Below are 20,807 nucleotides of genomic sequence, written 5' to 3' on the forward strand. Positions count from 1 at the left end.
ACCGTCTGAGTGCGCGGGTATGAGCAGTTTCGGGATGAATGTTCGTCTGTAAGACCGCGTTTATAGTTTGCAACTACGAATACGTAAGATCACAATGCATAAGCGTATTAGTTGTGGATATATTATAGCCTTTAACGGAACTAAATGGTCAAAGTGGCCTAACCTAGCCACTGCTTGAGAGATATATGTGCGTGCTGTACGGTTAACCTATTCAATCCGATGTTATTGAGCCATGCCAAGCGCATAACGTTCTCATTAGTTTTATCGAGATGAATAGGTGGTAACCCTGCACTCTAAAAAATCCCTCTGTTGTTTTACAGAAAAAGTACAGGCAAACAGTAATCCAGATGCCGTTAGTAAAATAACAGAAAACCGGTTAATCCTCCTACCATTTAGTCTGTAAAAGTAACAGTCAGTGCGTCATATTGCACACATTTGCAAATTGGTTTATACTCATAAGAATTTAAAAACCAGGCAACCTTTCTTATATTATATTAACTATAAAAAATGCTTTACACGCATTTTTGCAATTGATTACCTATATTGATACCACCATTGCTGTGTTTTTTTTAATAGCTATTATTTTTCCCAGAAAGGTTATTGTGCAACTAGGGTCATGTACATCAGCTCCCAACCACCAAATGAACTGCACTTAATTTTCTGGATGGATATGTTATTTGCCTTTCGCCTGAGGAGGAACCCATGGAGAGAACAATGGAGAGACGAATGAGGTAAGGCAACACTCAAGAGATGACCATATAGGAGGTTTTATTATGATTCAGTGCATACAGTGAAAACACACACAGAAAGAAAATGCCGTCTTTTCACCACATGAATGACTTAAAGAAGAAGCTGTCTGATGCCTTTCTTGTTCTTGTAGCAGTTCAACCTTGTAGCCCACTTTGAGGTTTTGTTCTCCTTCAGGCTGCTTATAAATGACATCACTTTCTTTCGGTCATTTTCGTTTCTTTGGATTTGTGTTAGGGCTCGATCGGAAACGTACATCTGGAAACGATAGAAGACCTTGCGTATGTTTGTGCTTTCACACAAGACAGCGCAGTTGACGACATGATTTCCTTGGGGATGAGGAGATACACAAAACACCGCACACAAGAACAAACTAACCTGTCCTTGTGTGTTGTACACTTCCTTATCCTCAAGGAAACGCCTCCGTCAACTTCAAATAACGTACATAATCTTGCTTTCCTTTTACTCATCTATTCAACACAGCAATATATTTAACTGCAGTACTGCTGATACATGATTGCTACACAATGTGGCAGGACAGTGCATTATAGGTGTGTCGCACACTGCAGTATCTTCCTGTAGGTGATACCGACAACAGTGGCGAGCAAACGCAGAGTATGAACTACATGTGGATGAGCATGTCGAAGAGTAACATGGGTATTGTAGTAGCATAAATGAGGCTGTTCTTGGGCACCAATAAAACACTCTCTTGTTATCTGTGGTTGTTTGCATTCAGGTGATATCTTTGGTGGATGTCATATGAGGTAAGACTGAAGAGTAACTGGCTGTGTGCATTGGTACGTAAATGGACATATTTTGCCGTAGAAAAGGACAAGAAAAAAAGAGCATGCCCTAGGTGCACACTGACAGAGTGTGTGCCACACACTGACACCATGCTGTTCTTTTGTTCACCTTTCATGTAGCGCCACGCTCTCCTCCGCGACAGGAACGTATGCTTCCTTGTGTCTTTTACAATTTTGAGCTCTGTGTTTACGGTCAGTCAAAAGCAGAACCTATGAACGAAAATGAAGTACCGTCAACTTTGCAGGATGATTCATGGTCACAGCAGTCCAAGGTAGATGTACAAAGCTGTACATAGATGTACAATACCCCACCAAAGGCTGTAACCCTGTACGCTAAAAAAACATACTAAGCGTGACCTCACACGCGAATCACGGTTTGCAATGAGCCACTCCTTACCCTTCCTATTTATTCCTGCGGGGTAAAATTCAGTAAAATATCCTGCAAAGCAAGTGTGAGATACCTGACCGCCACTTACCGTTCACATCACAGCGTTCTCAACACGGACAAATCAACATAATATATGACAAATCTACGTTGGCGTCAGCCATAAACGTGCACACTTTGCCTCGTGGGTATTATTTCGAAAAGGGCCTAAAAATCGAGAACTCAACCGCACTAGCATTTCTGACGGCACGCCACATGGTCCGTGCCCAAAGCGAGATGCATATTTCCGTACTGTACTCACTCACTTATCGTTCACTTCCAACGCAATTAAGTTCCAGGAGCGGTGCCACCGTGCCAAACTTCACCTTGTAAGTTGCAGGCGTTGTAGGTCGTCGTGTCGTCTGCGAAACACCGCCAACCGAAAAGCGGCCGTCACCTGCTGCAACCACCTGCTCTGCGCGGCGCGAATACAACGCCCCTACAATATTATTTTTGGTTTCGGTTTCATTTTGTGGGTGATTCCATCCACGGAGGAGAAGTAAGGAGAACGAACTCTGCCTCGCCGCCGTTGAGAAAGCGTGGTCTCGATTCCTCGAGTCAAATTGTGGCCGCGGCGCGGCGCTCGCGCTGTGTCAGGTACAGAGCCGTATATTAAAAGGGAGTCTGGCCATCGGGAGGAGTCACAAAAAGAGGCTCGACCTGCAATCACAGTTTCGCTCCTCTGATTGGTTTGCTTTTTACCAAGGGGGTCGCCATGACACCATACTGCCACCCAAAATGGCAACGAAAACAAACACAGTGAAGCGGGGATTTCGTGACAAAAAATTTTCACACACTAACCTGATTTTACGCTGCAAATGTACATCCTAATATAAATTTCTCAGAAATCAGTTTCAACTTATGCTCATCCATCAATATCTAACTGAAAATAATACGTTTTTTCGCCGGTGTTAGGCCTAGTGAACACGGCGATCGCGGCGATCACAACGAAATCATAACAAAAACGGCGCTGTGCTGTACAATCTTATTTTTAAGAGCAGGATTTCATGGATATAAACATTCTTGCCTCTTATATTCCAACTATTCATGTAGATTTGTTTAAAAATCATACCGACAACAGAATGTGTCCCAGCAGCGGTACAACGACGGAAGCGGACGACAATTCCCGTCGTGCCTTACGCTCCCTAGGTGGCGCTTATCAAATTTGCACCAACAATCCACTAGTTTTGCAGATTGCGAGAGGTATCCATTTCAATCCCATCCAATCCACTTGCCACCCAAAATGGCGCTGCCCATGTTGGATAGGGGGGCAAATAGTGAGGATAGGCTGATTGATAGCGCCCCATATTTCAAGACTTCATTGGTCGGAAAGCTGAAAAAGTGGGTGGAGTTTCAGGTATAGGCATGACCCATTAATGGCCAGACTCCCTTTTAATATACGGCTCTGGTCAGGTACTTGCTCCTCTGAAATAAGGTTGCTGTAATGCACTCCTTCAGATGTACTTGTGTGTACAGTGCAAGCAGAAATAAATATTTTGATAAGTAAACACGCTTGTCGTGTATCAAGGAACGATCTGTCTATTATTTTTTCGCCTACAGTTTTTGTTAGTGCAAAGCGAGCTTTTATTTTGAATGCGGGGAAGCCACCGTCAAGGGGGCTCCGCGTTGGCTTGAAGGCTTGACTGTCTCCGTAAGCGTGGTGCTCTCGCAGTCAACAAGCTGTTCTCTTTTTTTTTTTTTTTTGAGATAAAACACGACACCCGAAGAGGTTGTTGTCCGACATCGTACAGGGTGGTACGGGTATTCACATCACCGCCGACGCATGACCACGAGATGTACATTGATTAATGGTTTGCGTTGATCACTATTAGTTCCCGCGAACACCTCGCAGCATAGGGAAATGGTGTAATTGGGCTGGTTAATCCACATTTGCATTCCAGCTGTTGCACGAGAGCTTTGTCGCACGCATTTCTACCATCCGCTTCGTATGCACAACGCTTCGGGAAACAGGAGCCTTTTGTCCTAATTGTGAGGCATGCGCTGGGATAGAGAGGACAGACTTACATTTCGCATGCCACCATACACGAATTTAATACCAGGTACCAGAACGCACTTCTGTCGCAGGTTTGCACACGCGTGGCAGTGGTGCGTACATTCAGTGCATGCACTTCCTGTGTAAGGAAGGGATCTCGAAGACGATTTTCATTTTGGTGTCCCGGGGTGGTGGGGGCGGTGAATCGCATATGTACTGGAATTAGGGCATTTTAGCTTTTCTGGCAGGTATATATTGGTGGCGTTGCAATATTGTTCCTCTTTTTTGGGTGGTGCTGATAATATCCCTGGTGCAACGCTTTGAGCAGCATTCTTGTGCTGAAGTAACTTGAAACTGAACACCAAAGCGATAGTGTATAACGTAGAAGTCAGTGTTGGTCAAGATGTCAGTGTTCGTCAACATACATTAGAGACTAGATCCCGACTTTCTTTTGCAGTTCCCAAAACCGAGCGATTGGCATGCATGACAAGAAATAAGAAACTAAGTGCCAGAACCTTCGGAACCCCACCGTGTCCCATCAGCAGAGCGTCCCGCCCCTCCTTGCACTCACACACACAAAAGTTTCTTAACTGCTTGACACGTACGGAGATAAAACTTTCTCAGTCCCAGCCTATGCGACGACCCACATAACGCGAGATTCCGGAAACATCGCATCCGGCGACTTTCGATTACAGAGCTGCTAGCACACTCTTTTCTCCATACCATTCAAATGTGGCTTTTCAGAACAACGTTTGCTTCCTTTGGGGTATGTTAGCGTGTTAGCGCAGCGGTCAAATTACGCGCGCACGAGAGAGAGAAGGGCACGATACCCGTGACGGGCGAGACGGCCGGGGAAAAGCGACAGAGGACTCCGTCGGAGACATTCGAAACTACATCTTTGGCAATGTCAGACGTTTGTCTTACGTATTAAAGTTTGCTTTTTTTCTTCCGATTTCTGATTGCGATTCCATTGTTATCCGACAGGTAGCTTCCATCTATGAGACAAAAACGAGGTGGCAGAAACTAAAAACAAGAATTGTACCTGACCAGAAAATATTAACTCGTTACTGGAGACACCGTTGTTTATGCTTATCAAACCAACAATGGTTTTGACCGCTTTTTAGTAGAGTATTCGAGCACAAACGGCGCATTGCCGTGCAGGCGATTTCGCGGAGCTAGTACCGGAGGGAACGCGAGCGCCGCGCCGCGGCCAACAATTGACTCGAGGAATTGGGGCGTCGTTTTCCAGCCGAGTTCGGTCTCCTTGCTTCTCCTCTGTGATTCTACCTAAGGTGGTCCGGACACCATCAGTGATTTTTATTGAAAAAATATATGTTGTAGCCTGACTCACATTGACAATGGAACAGCCAGTATTTTTTATCTATTTTCTGTAGTTCACGGGAAATATGGCAGATCGGACGCGTTTTCAGCCATAGCAATTTGGGCGCTCAATATCTTTGCAACGAAGGCGTTCACGGTATTGATTTTTTTTCCTCGCACTGTCAGCTATGTTGGCTTCAAGCGCTTGGGTTTAGTTCCGGAGGGGATTTTGTTATTTTTCAGCAAAAAATACGCAAATTTGGTTGCGACGACGAAAATCGCTCATATTATTGCGTCTATTGCCGCACTTGTGTACATGCCAGTGAAACGACAAGGGTATTGTTGTGTAGCGGAGACTAAGCTCTATAATTCGATATCAAATTTAGGAGTCTAGGCCAGGTTGCTGCCACGCATGGAGGCGTCTACAACACGTGACATTTGAAAAAATGCGGTTGTTGAGCGCTAATATCTATAAAACCCCACCTCAAAATTCTTCAAACTTCGTAGGCACATGCGTCTGTATATGTTATTTGAGTGCACAGAAAATCGAAGGTTTTTACCTTAAACAATAAAAGTTAGAGCGTCCCAAAGGTTCAGTGTCCGACTGCGGTGCTTGTATTGACCATGCAAGTGCTGCGAGAACTTAACTGGTCAATATGCACGTTTTTCTTGTGACAGCCGCCCGTGCTGTTTGTGCTGCTATTTGAGAACCCAAAGAGTCGAACATTTTCCCCAGGACGTCGAAAGCGACACGACGGCGTCAGAAGGACACTATATAGAGAAATGCGGATTGAGTGTATGTGTCACTGTTTGCGCGGTACGTGCATGACAATTCGGTGGTTTACATCCATCTCTCTAGACCAAGCCAGTGAAGATGAGTCACTATTTATTTACATTTGATTGCTTACATTAGCAGTTGTGGCAAAGATGGTCCGACTCGCGCACGTTACAATACTGATCAGGCGTCAGAACGTTTCTCAACGCATCGTCCAGCGAAGATACACGTGCGAAGTTCCTTTGAAAATGTATCTTCTGTCCGTGCCTGTTCATATGGTTCGCGCAGTAGACACGGTCTTTACACTTTCATATTCATAGCGAAGAGACAGACGGCAAAGCAACGGCGAGTTCAAACAGTATCAAAACACAGCAAATCACTTCTGCAACAGGTAGAGGAACCACTCACTCTCGCAATGACTCCAAACTAACTTGGGTTTTGTACCTGAAGCCGGATACGGCTCCATTGCGGATGGCGCTGATCTTGTTGCTCTCCTCGTTGTTCATTAGCAGCGGCGGCGGCTCATCACACGGCAAAGTACTCGCCGACGAACACAGAAACCGTTGTCTATGCTTACATGCGAACTGAGGGACGTCTCCTTTGGTAGACAACAAGTACCACGGTCCGCTGTGTCACGAGAAACGCGAATATCGACGAGTGAACTTCTCGCAGCGCTTGCATGGTCATTACACGCACTACAGTCGGACACTGAAACTTTGGCACGTCTAACTTTTATTGTGCAAGGAAAAAAACATTCGATTTTCTGTGCACTCAAATAACATATAGAGAAGCATGTGCTTACGAAGTTTGAATAATTTTCGAGGTGGGTTTTTTTAGATATGAGAGCTCAAAAACTGCATTTTTTCAAATGTCACGTGTTGTAGACGCCTCCATGCGTGAGAGCAACCTGGCGTAGATTCCTCAATTTGATATCGAATTATAGAGCTCAGTCTCTGCTACACAGCGATACCTTTCTCGTTTGACTGGCGTTTACACAAGTGCCCCAATAGCCGCAAGAATACGATTTCCGTCGTCGCCACCAACTTTGCGTATTTATAGCTGCAAAATAACAAAATCCCCGCCGGCTCTAAACCAAAGCGCTTGAAGCCAACATAGCTGACAGTGCGAGGAAAAAAATTCAAAGCCGTGAACGCGTTCGTTGCAAAGGTATTGAACGCCAAAATTGCTATGCCTGAAAGCGCGTCGGATCTGCCATATTCTTTTGGATTTTTTTTTCTCGTGAACTACGGAAAATAGAGAAAAAATACTGGCTGTTCGATTCTCACTGTGAGTCAGGCTACAACACATATTTTTTTTCAATAAAATTCACTGATGGTGTCCGGACAACCTTGCCTGAGTTGAGATGGAATCACCCTTATGCCGTTTTGACACTGAACAATAAGCGAGTCTTACCTGGAAATCTCTGCAACGGTGCAATAAACACCGCGCACCGGGCGCACCGTCAGCGCACCGGTTGTTTCACACGATCATCTTGGACCAAGAAAACATATTTTATGCAGGAAAAGGCAATTACAGACATGAGTCGCACAATTTTACAGACTTTTTTTTACAGACCACTTTTTACAGTGTGGTTGCGCTCCCAGTATCGGCTGACCTGCTTCTTTCTTTGCACAGTGGCATATCTCTTATCGCCACTCAGCAACTGTTATCTTGAGGGCAGGTAAGGCATTTTAAGCACAGACCTACACTCTATATGCCTTTGCCCACGTCTCGATAACGGCGGCTGGGCGTCGCCTTTGCGGCACAGAAATATGTCTCACAGATTGGAACAAATTGAAAAGTAAGTTATTTGATTTCAATTATTTATTGCATACTTCTAACCTCGTATTAGCGGTCACGACAGGAATGGATGAGGATGCCAATTCATATAAGCATTACTTCTAGCCAACCATTCGTCTCTGCGTAAGCTTTCTTTACGAGTCATCCCTCGCATCTGTATAATACGCGTGATCATAACATCAGGGGCAATCAGTAACAACAGCAGAAGTACAAAATGCAGCAACACAACACAACACATGGTTTGTAGATATGCGTCAAATATAGGAACTGAACTGCAGTGAATTATGACGTAATGTTAGAGAGGAAAACGCGCGGTGGGGTTTTGGTGTGAAGAAGTAAGATTCACTGACCTGAACTAGAGGGTAACTTGTTTGTTCGTTTGTTTCTTTTTCGTTATGTACGCGGGTTTAGCATATGCAGAGTAACGGCTCCTAAGTGCTGAAATACGTATTTCGAGAGGCATTGATTCTATCAGTCTGAAGCATGCACATGAAACCTCTGGGGATGGCGACAGGCAGAGAGTCGACCCGAACCCGAATCTGATCGGCCGAATCTGAACCAAAAACCGTTATTTTTAGCCGGACCGGAACTGAACCGAACCCTAACTATTCGCGCCATCTTGGAGCTGAAACGGAACTCAACCCCTAAAAAAAATTACCTACCCAGATTACCGAGTGTGGGAGAAATTTAAATTTAGTTATGTAGAGTGTGACTGGTGTATGCAATCGAAATTGTTGTGCTACGCTTTAAGAAAAGAAAAAAAGTGTTGTGGAATCACAAAGGTGCGTTGCAAAGGGCAATGTACAAAACACAACAAAAATATTATGTGTCAGCATATTTAGCCTTTGGGGAGACCAAATTATTTGCCACAACCTTGCCACTATCTGAATATATTGTCTGCATTTCTCACTTTGTCCTCAGACGCTTTCAGACATATGTCAGCACAGTTCCCTTAGAAGTCGGCCCAGGACGCACATTCCCCCAGGGCGTGAGTCGTGACGTTGCCCACATACGTGAGGCCGACAACGGCAAGCCCTATCACCACCACCACCATCTCACTTTGTCCTCACAGTCTTTGTCTACATAATCCACGTGCGTGTATGAAAATACTTCGAAATAAACCGTGGACGGTGATATATCGTGTAACATAAAATCATGTGTCATGCATCGGATATAATTTGCCAAGGAATAACCACTATTTCTTACTCTGTAATCAAAAAGTTGCATACTTATATAGCCTTTTTCCATCAAAGGAAATACTTTACAGCTGTCAATTTCAGTGCCAAGGGGCCAAAATGGGGAGTGATTGCAATCTAGGGAACTAGAAGCTGCAATTACTCCCTGTTTACTCCTGTTTCTTAGTTTTCTCTTTCGCACTTTCTTGATTCATATGTGATGGTGATGCTGATTTTGAGCAGATGGTAATATTGGTCAGTTGGTGAGCAGAGCATGGTGAAACAATCCTGGGCTTGGGCAACACAAGTCAGAGGAAAATATACAACGAGCAGAGCATCACCGTATAGTACGCTCAGGACCAATCACTACGTAGGTGAAAGTTACATGGTGTAGGGGCGCAAGTGTAAATTGAAAGAATAAAAGTTTTGTTTGGGATTTGGTACTAAAGGAAGGCCTGCAGTTTTCATTTAGAATTAAAATGTATGCAAAGTGTAAAAATATATATACTGCCCCTGTTCGCAACTCCTGAGATGGAATTCTAGTTGGCAGTTGACTCTCATCCTGGTAGAAGGAGAACCGCTGATTGGAGTAGTGGCACTCTGCTCGTCCTTCGTATAGAACCATCCCCCCAAAAATCCGCCATGAGCATCCTCCTGTCCCGGTACGACATAGACAATTAAATATAAGAAAAAAAATATTGCAGCGCAATACCAGTTCTGCGGGTAATTTCAGCTACAGCGAGATTCTCGTGGAGGTGAGTTATATTCTTGAACCTGTTCGTTTTTTTTTCAATTTTCAATTTAAATTTCAATCATTTATTTCACTCATTCACATAATACATACAATTAACATAGAACTGAAGGAACTAGATAAATCGAATTCAAGAGATGACAACTAATCAAACCACACAAATTAAACTGCATTACGTGTTAATATATGCCTCACTCGATTTCTAAACAAAGAAAAATAAAGGATGCTTATTATATCATGAGACAATTGGTTCCACTCACAGACTCTTTGAAACAAAAATGACAACCTTCCATAGTCCGTTTTCAACACTGGTAAGTTCATCCTACCATTCACTCGTGCGGTTCGAATTGAGGTGACTAAAATTAATTTTTGGCAAGATAAGATTAAGGTTTAAGATGCGGTGTGTCAAGTTGAGTACACTGTAAGAAATTATATCGTAAACTCTGAGGATATTAATGCCATGATATGGGACATGAGAGAAAAATGGTAAACCAAATCCTAACAGCACGGTTTTGTATACCTGAAGATGCTTTTTGTAAGTTTTCGTTTTTTGATTGCGAGTTAGCGCCGTGAAGCAACTGTGGCTATGAGCGGCGTACAGATGTGGACAGATGGAGAGAGGACAGCAGGAAGGAGTGGGGGACAGGGGGATTAGTATGCGTCCTGGGCCGACTTCAGGGGGAACTGTGCCGACGTTCGTCTGGAAAGTCTTCAGAAAAACCAAGGAAAACCTCAGACAGCACAGCCGGTGGTAGGATTCGAACCCACCACCTCCCAGTCTTCAGCACGACCTTGGTTACCACGAACGAGCGGACGCCTTAGCCCACTCGGCCATGCCGCTGGTTTTTTGTAAGTGAAGTCCCAAACAGGAGCACAGTAAGACAAGTGGGAATGTATAAGGGCATAATATCAATTGAGTAAGATAGACGACGGGAAACATTTTCGGGTTCTAACAAGAACACTTATACGATAAGAAATCCTGTGGATAATATGATTAACGTGCAACGTAAAACAAAGATGTCGGTCAAACACGAGTCCTAAAAATTTGGTTTCATGACGAAATTGTAATGAACTTCCCAGAAGGGGTAGTGAAGTGGGCGTGACAACATTATGCTTATGAGAATGAAAAATCATGGACACTGTTTTATTTGCGTTTAACTCTAGTTTATTAGTATGACAGCAATAAACGAGATTACCAATGTATTTATCTAATTTTAACGATAGATCATCCATATCCTTACCAGTTAATAGTAACGTAGTGTCATCTGCATACAAAAATGCTTGAGAAAATTCCATATGCTCAGGGAGGTCGTTAATATACAGTGACAAGTGAAGCGGACCTAGTATACGTAGATGTCTGTGGTACGCCAATATTAGAAACTAGAGGTTGAGAGAAAGCCTCCTGACACCTAACAATATAAAACCAGTTTTCAAGGCAACTAGCAATTAGGCCAAACGCGGGTCCTGCGATCCCATACCTGGCTAATTTAGAAAGAAGAATATCGTGGTTGACACAATCAAAAGCTCTAGAGAAGTCAACGAAGAGAGAAATGGCTAAGCCACTCTGGTCGATAGATCGTTTTATGCGTTCCGTAAAAGTTAAAAGAGCTGTTGCTGTAGAATGACCCCTGCGGAAACCGAACTGACTTGCACATAACATATGAAATTTGTTAAGATAGGTCGCTAGGCGCGTTTGTAGCAGTCTTTCAACGAAGGAAGGATCCACTACAGGAAGGATCGAAATCGGTCTGTAATTCCTGATATCAGAAGGATCACCCTTCTTAAGTACAAACACAATGATCGCACATTTAAGTGAATCAGGAAACACGCCTTGCCTAAAAGAGAGATCCATAATGTGAAGTAGCACAGGGGATATTGCCACGGATGAAAAACAGACGGGCGAGACGGCGAATAATCGGCGAACACTTTATTCAGCTGCTTAGCTGGTTAACATCAGAGCGATAGCTCTTAGACAGAACTAAGGCAAAAGAATAATGCTCCGACTGGGAGCTCACAAGCTTTTATGCACAGCGGCGAACATTGTAGAAAGCGCGTGTCGGTGGAGAGAAGGAAATACTGAAGCCTCTCCAAGGTCGTCGGCCCGTCCTTGAGATTCATGTGAGCGAAGGAGCAGATGCTTCCAGAAGGATCGCTTGCCATGTTGCGCGACGTGTCGCGGGCCCCAGTCCGTCGTTCGACGCCTCGTTGCCTGTTGTTGTTGCGTGTGGTCGCCCTAAAGACGATACGTGGCAATATAATGTCCTTAACCAGCTTCAATTTAGATGCGGATGTGTTGCCATACCCAGGTGATGAATTACGCAACAATGAAATAACTTCGGTCACTTCCGTAGGAGATGTAGGTTTAAGAAAAAAGATTGCAGAAGACTACACGGCATAGGAGCAGGTGGTATGTTGCCCTTATCACTATCAAGCAAGGTACTAGAAAGAAAGGCGCTGAAAGCAGCAGCAATCTCCGATGGTCTTTGCAGAATAGTATGATTATGTATGACGTTATCTATCCGGGCCCTGGTGGCGCCCCTATTAAGAAATTTATTGACTACCTTCCATTTATCTTTAGTGGTTGAGCAGGACATGATTTGTGAATAATAATAACGCCTCTTAGCGTGATCAACCACCCGAGACAAGATACGTGAGCAAAGCACATACCTTTTTCTAGGCGTTGTATTGAAAGGGTGTTTTTTTTAACCTGTTTCCAAGATTGTGTTTCTTTTTCAAGCACTTCAAGATACTATGGGTGATCCATGGGGACCCGGGGCTGATATGCTTGTTTCGAGATACAGTTATTACAGTGTTAAGCTTGATAGCTGCACTGATAACACTAGAAAACAAATCATAAGCTTCATTGACACACGAGGAAGCGAAAACTTGAGTCCAGTTCACTCTCTCCAGGGTTTTAACAAAGTTACCGGTATTAAAGCAAGTGCCACAGTAAACTTTTTTACAATGTTTTGGTGTAAATGGTTTGTCCCATGGTGCACACCTTTTTGGTGTTGCCTTTACACTCAAATGATGGGTGTTCTTTAAAACACCCTTTAGTGAAGTATATTCCTAATAAAACACTAATGGGCGTTTAAAAACAAAAACACACTTAAAACGGGAGTATTCTATTGAAAACACCCTTTATGATGGAATTGTTTTTTGACAAATATGCCCTCTCAAATAGCTAGTGTAATGCAAGCTTCCGCGGGAGCATGCCGAGACCAGTGGCCGAGACATACAGTTCGACGTTCTTGCTTCTATGGCAAGCACCACCCTGAACACAGCAGACTTTCAGCCGTGGTTCCATCGTTGAATCTAAACCGCAGCGCAATGCGCCGCAGGCACGCCCCGTTAGCTTGGTAACGCAGTGGGACCAATGTGAGTGCCGACGTTTGAAGAGACCTCGGGCACCCACAGTAGCCTATATTGACGTGTCAGATGGATCATATACTGAAATACAAATTGTTGGGGCATGTTCGTTACATGTGGTGCGGCGGGAAACGTTTGTAACGGTGACCGGAATGCGTTTTTGCAATTAACACCCACGCTTGCAAGGAGTCAAAGATATTGTCACGAAGCGAAATGGGTCGGCGAGTCGTCGAATAAACATCAAACGGTTTATTAAACTACTTGGTAGCAAAACACAAGAGTGATAGCTCCCTGAACACAACTGAGTCCAAAGAATGAATGAATGCTCCAGCCTGGAGCGCACAAGCATTTAAGCGTCGCGCCGAAAAGTCTAGAAACAGCACGTGTAGCAGGCGATGTGTCTGGAAGCTTCTTTCTTCTTCTTCAGCATGCACCGGGATCAGATGTACCGTTTCGTGCCTGCCCTGGAAGTTTCTCGAAGATGATTCGTGGCAATATCAGCTAAATTCCTAATATACTTCCCCGTCAAATAATACGTTTTTAACTCAAGTTATCCTCTATAACGTCATTACTTCCTGAGCGGAACTGTCAAACCAGCATAATTTTTCTCTCACGAAATAAAACACCTTTTTAACAGCATATTCCCAATTCAAACTGGGTGTAAAAAAGGTGTATTTCGACGTAAACACCTGTTTCAACACCCCACTTTACACCCTTAATGATCGACATTAGATGAAACGTGGTGTATGTCGATATTACACCTTTAGTAATGCTCTTCTTGCACCCTGTGCGGGATAGAAAATGGTGTTTTTTATAAGAATACACATTTTTTTGTGCCAATAAAGGTGTAAAATAATTTACTGTGTGTGTTGAATACTTTTTTCCTTCGATTGTTGTTGAAACTTCAGTACAATAGATACGGGGAAGTGGTCCGATATATCTAGTTCAATAACATCAGGTCGAGATAAACTGCAGTTATTTAGCCATATATGATCAAGTAATGTAGATCACGTCAATGTAACCCAAGTAGGAGAATCATACCCATAACTACCAAGACAAGTCGTAAATGACAGACTTGTGAGATTTAGCTCATCGAGTATGTTAATATTAAAGTATTCAGCTAGCATTATTGATTTATTTTCGCAGCATAAGAAGTTCAACGACTGTTCAAAAGCTGATATAAATTCATAAGCAGAGCAGGACGGAGGTGGATAGATGTCTCCGATAACAATGTTCCTAGGCGCATTTGGAAAAGGAAAAGAACCCAAATCTATCTCGACCCATAAACATTCATATGCCAAGAGCAGCATTGCGGGACACCCCCTCTGAAATCCGACTTGACCTGATAGCAGAGGACTACGCAAGGAAGCTAAGCTTACAGGATGGTGCGTGAGTGTGTGAGGAGGAACCGATTTGGGCAGGGAGAGGAGGGCATATCTGAGGCGAACAATTCCCTTTTCGCGCCCTGACCTGATAACAACACCGATAACACGCCCAGGAGCTTTCGCGTAAGATAAACAATATGACGTGATGTATAACTGTGAGAACGAGCATGAGGCTTTCCAGATATGGGAGATTGCCGGATGAAATTGGCAGGTTGGCGCCTGTGATAGCCTTCTGGACGACAAATTGACTAAATGCGATTTCTAAGATTACAGCAAGGACCACAGCTACGGTCCGCACACGATACACAGACTACGTAATTTTATGATGATACCGCCAGTATCAAGTTGGTATCAAGAGTTATTACGAGCTCAAATAGAGGAAACTGAGAATTTGGCACCAGTGAGTGCCACTTGGGCGACGATTTGGCGAAATGCCTGAAGTATATAGGTTGGGCTGGTTGGTGTAAATCCACAAGTGACCAAAGAACAAACACGAAACAACAACAAAGCGACTTGTGTGTGACCTTGTCTCCTGTTTGTTCTTTGGCCACTTGAAACTGGACGATTTGACCAAACGCTATTTCGCAGACTGTAGCAAGGGAATCAGGTATGGGCCGCGGACTCATAGCTATTAGGCATGGATATACAGACTACGTAATTAAATGATGACATCTTCGATATCACGTTTAGATCCAGAGTTATTACTAAGTGAAATGGAAGATATGGAAAATTTGGCGCCTGCGAGTGCTGTGGCCATGCGAGTGGTGGCGTCTGCGAGTTGCAATGGTTTGTTCAAACGCGACTACGTTGGACCAGAGATTTTGGTGCAGAACTAAATACATTCAGAATGGATGGCGTGTATATTCCCAAATCCCAGCAGTGGGTAGGAATACAGAAGGTCGCCGACACACGAGGCGGTGAAGAAGTGGAGAACACTGTGTGAATTTTATTGTAGTGTATTTACAATAGTGTTTACCCATACTTGTAGGTATAGTCGCAGGTGGATAGGTCATACGGCAATTTACAACAACACAAGAACAGACAGTTACAACAGATGTTGCAGTTTCTAACTTAAGTCCCATGTCAGAGTTTGCCTTCCGCAGGTAGAAAAATTTGATTGCCTGAAGTGTGGGAAAGGAAAATCAGCAACGAAACCAAAATAACACGAAAACGAGCGTTTTTCTGGGGGTTCATTTTGAAAAGCGTTCAGCGGTGTGTTATCGCATCTCTGAGTGACAATGCACGACTGCCGCGCCTCGCATGGAAAGGAACCATTTCCGTGACGTGATCCAGCGGGTGGAAGTATTTCTACCGGGGCGACATTCGTCCCTTACAACTACAAATGTAGGGTGCATCGGATGCACCGTACGGATCTTGTTGTATTCAGCTTTTTTTTTTATTGCGTGTTAATGCCGCGAAGTAACTGCGGCTATGAGCGGCGTACAGACGTCGACAGATGTCTGCTGTATTCAGTAGTGTAGTTTTGCGTAGAAAATGTAAGGTGCTCCAAAAATAAATTGCATAGCAATCAGCGAGTTTAGATCAGATTTGAAACGAAACAACAATAACGCGGTTTAATGGTGCGACCCGTTCCTTCAATCCCAGCCTATAGCTTTCAACTTGATCTCCAATGTTTGTTGAAGATTTCCAATAACCAGTTGTATGGATCCATGGCATGAAGACTGGCATGGGATTGAGTATAGCCTGTATATGGGAGTAGAAACTGGAACAGTGTAGAATATCGCCGGTGGCGATTAGGCACCCCAACGTGAACAATAAAGTTGTTCATTAGCACATTTGGAGATAACACTAAACAAGTGCTACGCGCCCTCGAGTAGATTATTTATTTATCGCTGAAGATGAAGCAATGGTTAGATCAGGATCATCAGAGCTTTCACACACGCGGGCCGCATGTGCATGGCTTGCAGTCAGCTATTCTGTGCCCCGAGGGTTCTTGTCCACTGAATAGAATACAGCTGCCCCCCCCCCCCCCCCAATAATGAAGAATTCGGAATGAAAACAGGTTTTCAGGCATTGTTGTTACCCTTGCTCTATGTAGTGCTGCTCCTGTCGACGTTAGGAAGTACATTCATATTCGAGCAGTTCTTGTGACTCATGAACCTCAACAAGTAGTTATAGCGATCTGGTCTGAACGTGCATTTTGATAAACTACACTGTAAGTCATATGATAATTAAGAAGTAATAGTGGAGACAAGTGCAGAGAATGGCATCATCTTAATTATTACACTAAGTTTACGGGCTTGCAGCATAGCAGCAGCCTCTCCGGATATCACCGGAGAGTCACTGGTGTATTCTGCATAGCGAAGCCATTATTAACGACATATACTAGGCCCTTGTACTGGGATTTTAATAGTGGTGACCACAAAATTTGGAAAAGGCGCCGGCAGAGCCATTTAAAACGGGCAAAACCTCTTTAATCATGGTTCCAAAAGATATTTCCAACGCTTATGACGCTCTTCTACTGGGATTGCAGCAGAAGCGACCACAAAATTCGGAAAAGGCAGCAACAGAGTCCTTTAAAACGTACGAAACCCCAAATGGTACCAAAGGCATATTCATGACGGCTTATGCTATGCATTTCTACCGGGATTGCGCAAGAGGGGACCGCAAAATTCGGATACGGCGGCATCAAGCCTTTTAAAACGGGCGACACTCCCTGTATCATGGAGCGAAAGAAAGAAAGTTATCAGTGGCTTGTGCAATGCTATTCTGCTGGAGTTATAACACAGGCGATCGCCAAATTCGGCAAACGTGGCAGCAGAGCCCTTTTAAACGAGCAAAACCCCTTGTGTCATGCAGCCAAAGACTTATTATCAACAACTTATACTATGCCATTCTATACTGAGATCATAACACAGGCGACCGCAAATATAGGAAAAGGATGCAGCATAGCCCTTCAAAACGGGCGAGACCCTGCTGCCGATGACATGTCATCAATGGCTTGTGCTATGCCCTTCTACTGGGACTGTAATAGAGGCTACCGCAAAATACGGAAAATGCGGCAGCAGAGCCCTTTAAAACAGTCGATACCCCTTGCATCGTAGTTCCAAAGTCATATACGTATTCGCAACGGCTTATGCTATTGCCATTCTACTGGAATTATAACGGATGCGGCCGCAAACTCCATAAAAGCACTTTAAAACGGACCTGTTTAACTGCGGTGGCAGACATTTTACGCACATATAAAGACGCGACGGCTTATGTTATGCCCCTCTCCTGTGATTGCAAACCACCGCAAAATTTGGAAAAGGCGGCAGCAGGGCTCTTTACAATGACTCAAATGATTTGTATCACGGTGCCAAAAAGATACTATGAATGGCTTGTACTGGGATTGTAACAGAGGCTACCGTAACGTTCGGCAGCAGATCGAGCCCTTTAAAACGTGCGAAGCCCCTCCCAGTCAACACACATTGTTGGTAGAATGCAGAATTAACGTTGAATATTGCTGAACAATGTAGAACGCAAAATGCGAACATTGATTCCGCGCTGACATTACGTAGTCAATTCAGCATGTCAAATCTTTTACGTGAATATAACGTGGATTTGTTGCACACAAATTAACAGTAGATTGTCATACGTGAAAACAGCGTCGATAACTGTAATGGAAAGAAGGACAGACGTCGAATATACAACGTTGCTTTTGCGAAAATTTTGCCTTATGCCTTTAGCAAAAAGCATGCTCAAACAATGAATCTGCCGCGCAGGCCGTTCAACAACGCTTTACCATGGTTGCTTTTGCGTGACTCTGCTACTGTTAACATTGCAAAAGATCGTACAAAGAAAATATTAATATGGTAGTAATTCGATACGTCGGAAACCTACAGCTGATGGACAGCCAGTAAGGGCTCACCCAGTAATCCAGACACGGGTACTTTATCAAATTCAGAGCATCTTCAAAACCCTACCTATAATCAAATTATACTCATTTCAAAGAACAATAAAAGTTTGGGCGTTTGAGCCCCCTTTTCTCCGCCATCCGCCTTCACCCCATCTTCTTAACTCTGCCCCCCTGCCAGCTGAGGCCCCCACACCACCGTACCACCGCCAAGGCGTCCGGCCAGCCGGTCACAGGAGAAATCTGCGCAGAAGGCGTATTTTTTCGTCAGGCGCAGAAGAGAGAATCACGTGATGCCCTCGCCCGTTGCGCCGTTGCAGCGGTTAATTTCGAACTGTTCGAGACGCCGCTGGAGCATGGAGCTGAGGAACATGTCGGCGTCTCGATAGGAGTGCGGTAATTTCCAGCGCGAACAGCTCAAGCACAGGTTGAGTGAGTATCCCTCGTGGGTAACGGATGCACCACATGCGGCCACAGTCTATACAGGTAAACGGGCGTGGTGTCTTTGTTTATTAGCGTTCGCTTGAGACTCTATTGTTCTTCCAGTCGATTCAGCCCACCGAGTTCATGAAAATGAAAACGATCCTGGCTATGCGTCTAGGCACATTAGCGTGGTGTGCTACTTTTAGTTTGTGGTCGATTCACTGCAGTTTTCATCTTACATATTCTTTTAGGACTCGGAAAGTGTCTCTTTGAGCAAGCTTGGAATCATTTACCGTCTTTATGCGCTACAGGTAAGAATGCTGCGTAAATCGGAGAATTCTCTAACGTCGAAATGTCTGTATCATGTCGGTGTCGTTTTTCTCAGTGTTCTTTGACGGCGGAACTTCTACTTGGCCGGTGAGTTCCAGCGATTGGAAAACACGAAGGAACAATGAAATCGGTAGCCGTTCATAAGGCAACAAGGGACCAGAGGCTACAGTTGCGTCGCTATAGCAGGCAGGACCCGAACTAATTATACTGGTGAGTAACATCGACGATCCTTCTTATTTACATAAGGTGGTGATATTGTGATCGTGATCTATATAAACGGACGCTCTGTGATTTGCAAACATAAATAACCACAAAGTGGTCTTGACACAGGCATGAACAGCTCATCAGTTGACACTTCACGATTTTTTACAGATGCAACATCCAAGTGCCTACGTGTACAGATAAGCAGAGGTCCCAGCTCAACCACAAGCCAATAGTGCAGAAGATAAACACGAGGGCTATAGCAAATTCAAGTCAACGGTTATGCCATATGTACTTTGGGTAATAAAGTGATTCTATTCCCCACTTTCCTGCGAAATTATTTTTATACCAGACTTGGGATGTCTAAATGAACATTCAAAGTCTTAAGGGGATATACTAAAATAAATGTAAAATTACACTGAACATGTAATTTTTATCGTCATGGCAGCGTTGGAGAAACGTTGTAAAGCGCTGTTTATTTTATGCTCTCATGTCGTACAGTCTGGTACGTTGTATTCACATATAAACTGCATTTCATATACGTTAAATTTACGTTGATCGGCACTTGTTAAATTAACATGTTTTCGAGCGGACATTTGACATCATGATTTCACGTTCGCTTTCATCGTCGATTCAACATTCATTTCGTTGATATACAACGTTTTTTCTACGTCGAATTTACAATAGTGTGTTGATGGTGCCAGGGCGTACCTGTTTCCCCTGTACATGGAGAGGTAGCGTTTGAAGAAAGTGCTTCCAAAATGACACTCGCGAAGGGTAGAAAAAGAAAACGCTATCAAATTTGGGGCCTAATACGAGCTCATATAAAAATAATATAAATAACGCCTTAAGCTGGTTTTACAGAATGTATACATGAAATCCAGATTTCGAAGTTTGAGCCCCGTACCATTTTCCCCTTTTGCACCCTGAGAGATCTAGTTTGACAAAATCGCTTCCAAAACGGCACTCGAAATGGCCAAATGGCCAATTTCATCAACCTCAGGACTTAATATCATTTGATATAACAATAATATTAAATATGTCCTAAGCTAATTTTGTAATATGTATGCGTATATGTGAAAGAGCCGGCACCATTTTGAGCGCCGGATGTGAGGTCGCGTTTGACAAACTCGCTTCCAAAACGGCACTCGAAATGCCAAGTAGCCAATTTCATCAGCCTCGGGGCTTAATATGATTTGATATAACAATAATATTAAAGATGTCCTAAGCTAATTTTGTACCATGTATATGTGAAAGTAAGATCACGGGGTTTGAACCCCGTGCCTTGTTCCCCTGTTGCACCCTGAGAGGTCGCGTTTTACAAAATCGCTTCAAAAACGGCACTCGAAATGGCCAAGTAGCCAATTTCGTCAACTTCGGGGCTTAATATCATTGGATATAAAAATAATATTAAAGATATCCTAAGCTGATTTTGTAGTATGTATATGTGAAAGT

General features: G+C 43.8%; 1 protein-coding gene and 2 long non-coding RNA genes across 13 annotated transcripts in view; 2 read left to right on the forward strand and 1 right to left on the reverse strand.

Annotated features, from left to right (window-relative positions):
* Positions 1 to 751: 751 nt before the first annotated feature.
* Positions 752 to 7,667, reverse strand: LOC135383217 (uncharacterized). 3 transcript variants are annotated; one of them, XR_010419747.1, is made up of 4 exons: positions 7,476 to 7,667; positions 2,241 to 2,389; positions 1,660 to 1,760; positions 752 to 1,005 (listed from the first exon to the last, which is right to left on the reverse strand). It is a non-coding gene; the product is annotated as an uncharacterized LOC135383217 (long non-coding RNA). The 3 variants fall into 3 exon arrangements; XR_010419749.1 differs by having other exon boundaries at positions 2,237 to 2,389; XR_010419748.1 differs by having other exon boundaries at positions 2,241 to 2,413.
* A 71-nt stretch (positions 7,668 to 7,738) lies between these two features.
* Positions 7,739 to 20,807, forward strand: part of LOC135385235 (caspase-6-like) — an 88,510-nt gene continuing 75,441 nt past the window's right edge. For 4 of the 9 annotated variants that reach the window (XM_064614430.1, XM_064614431.1, XM_064614429.1 and 1 more), the window contains exon 1: positions 7,739 to 7,863. Coding sequence is in view for 2 of the 9 variants with exons in the window: in XM_064614435.1 (XP_064470505.1) it covers positions 7,835 to 7,863 (29 nt within the window). In the remaining 7 variants the exon portion in view is untranslated. Of the gene's footprint in view, positions 7,864 to 9,280; positions 9,408 to 20,807 lie in introns of all 9 variants that reach the window. The other 5 variants (XM_064614434.1, XM_064614435.1, XM_064614433.1 and 2 more) reach the window with 2 other exon arrangements.
* On the forward strand, positions 16,476 to 19,677 carry LOC135383218 (uncharacterized). Its single transcript, XR_010419750.1, has 3 exons — positions 16,476 to 19,132; positions 19,207 to 19,361; positions 19,524 to 19,677. It is a non-coding gene; the product is annotated as an uncharacterized LOC135383218 (long non-coding RNA).

This window comes from Ornithodoros turicata, chromosome 2, assembly GCF_037126465.1.
Source record: "Ornithodoros turicata isolate Travis chromosome 2, ASM3712646v1, whole genome shotgun sequence".
Taxonomy (NCBI): Eukaryota; Metazoa; Arthropoda; class Arachnida; order Ixodida; family Argasidae; genus Ornithodoros; species Ornithodoros turicata.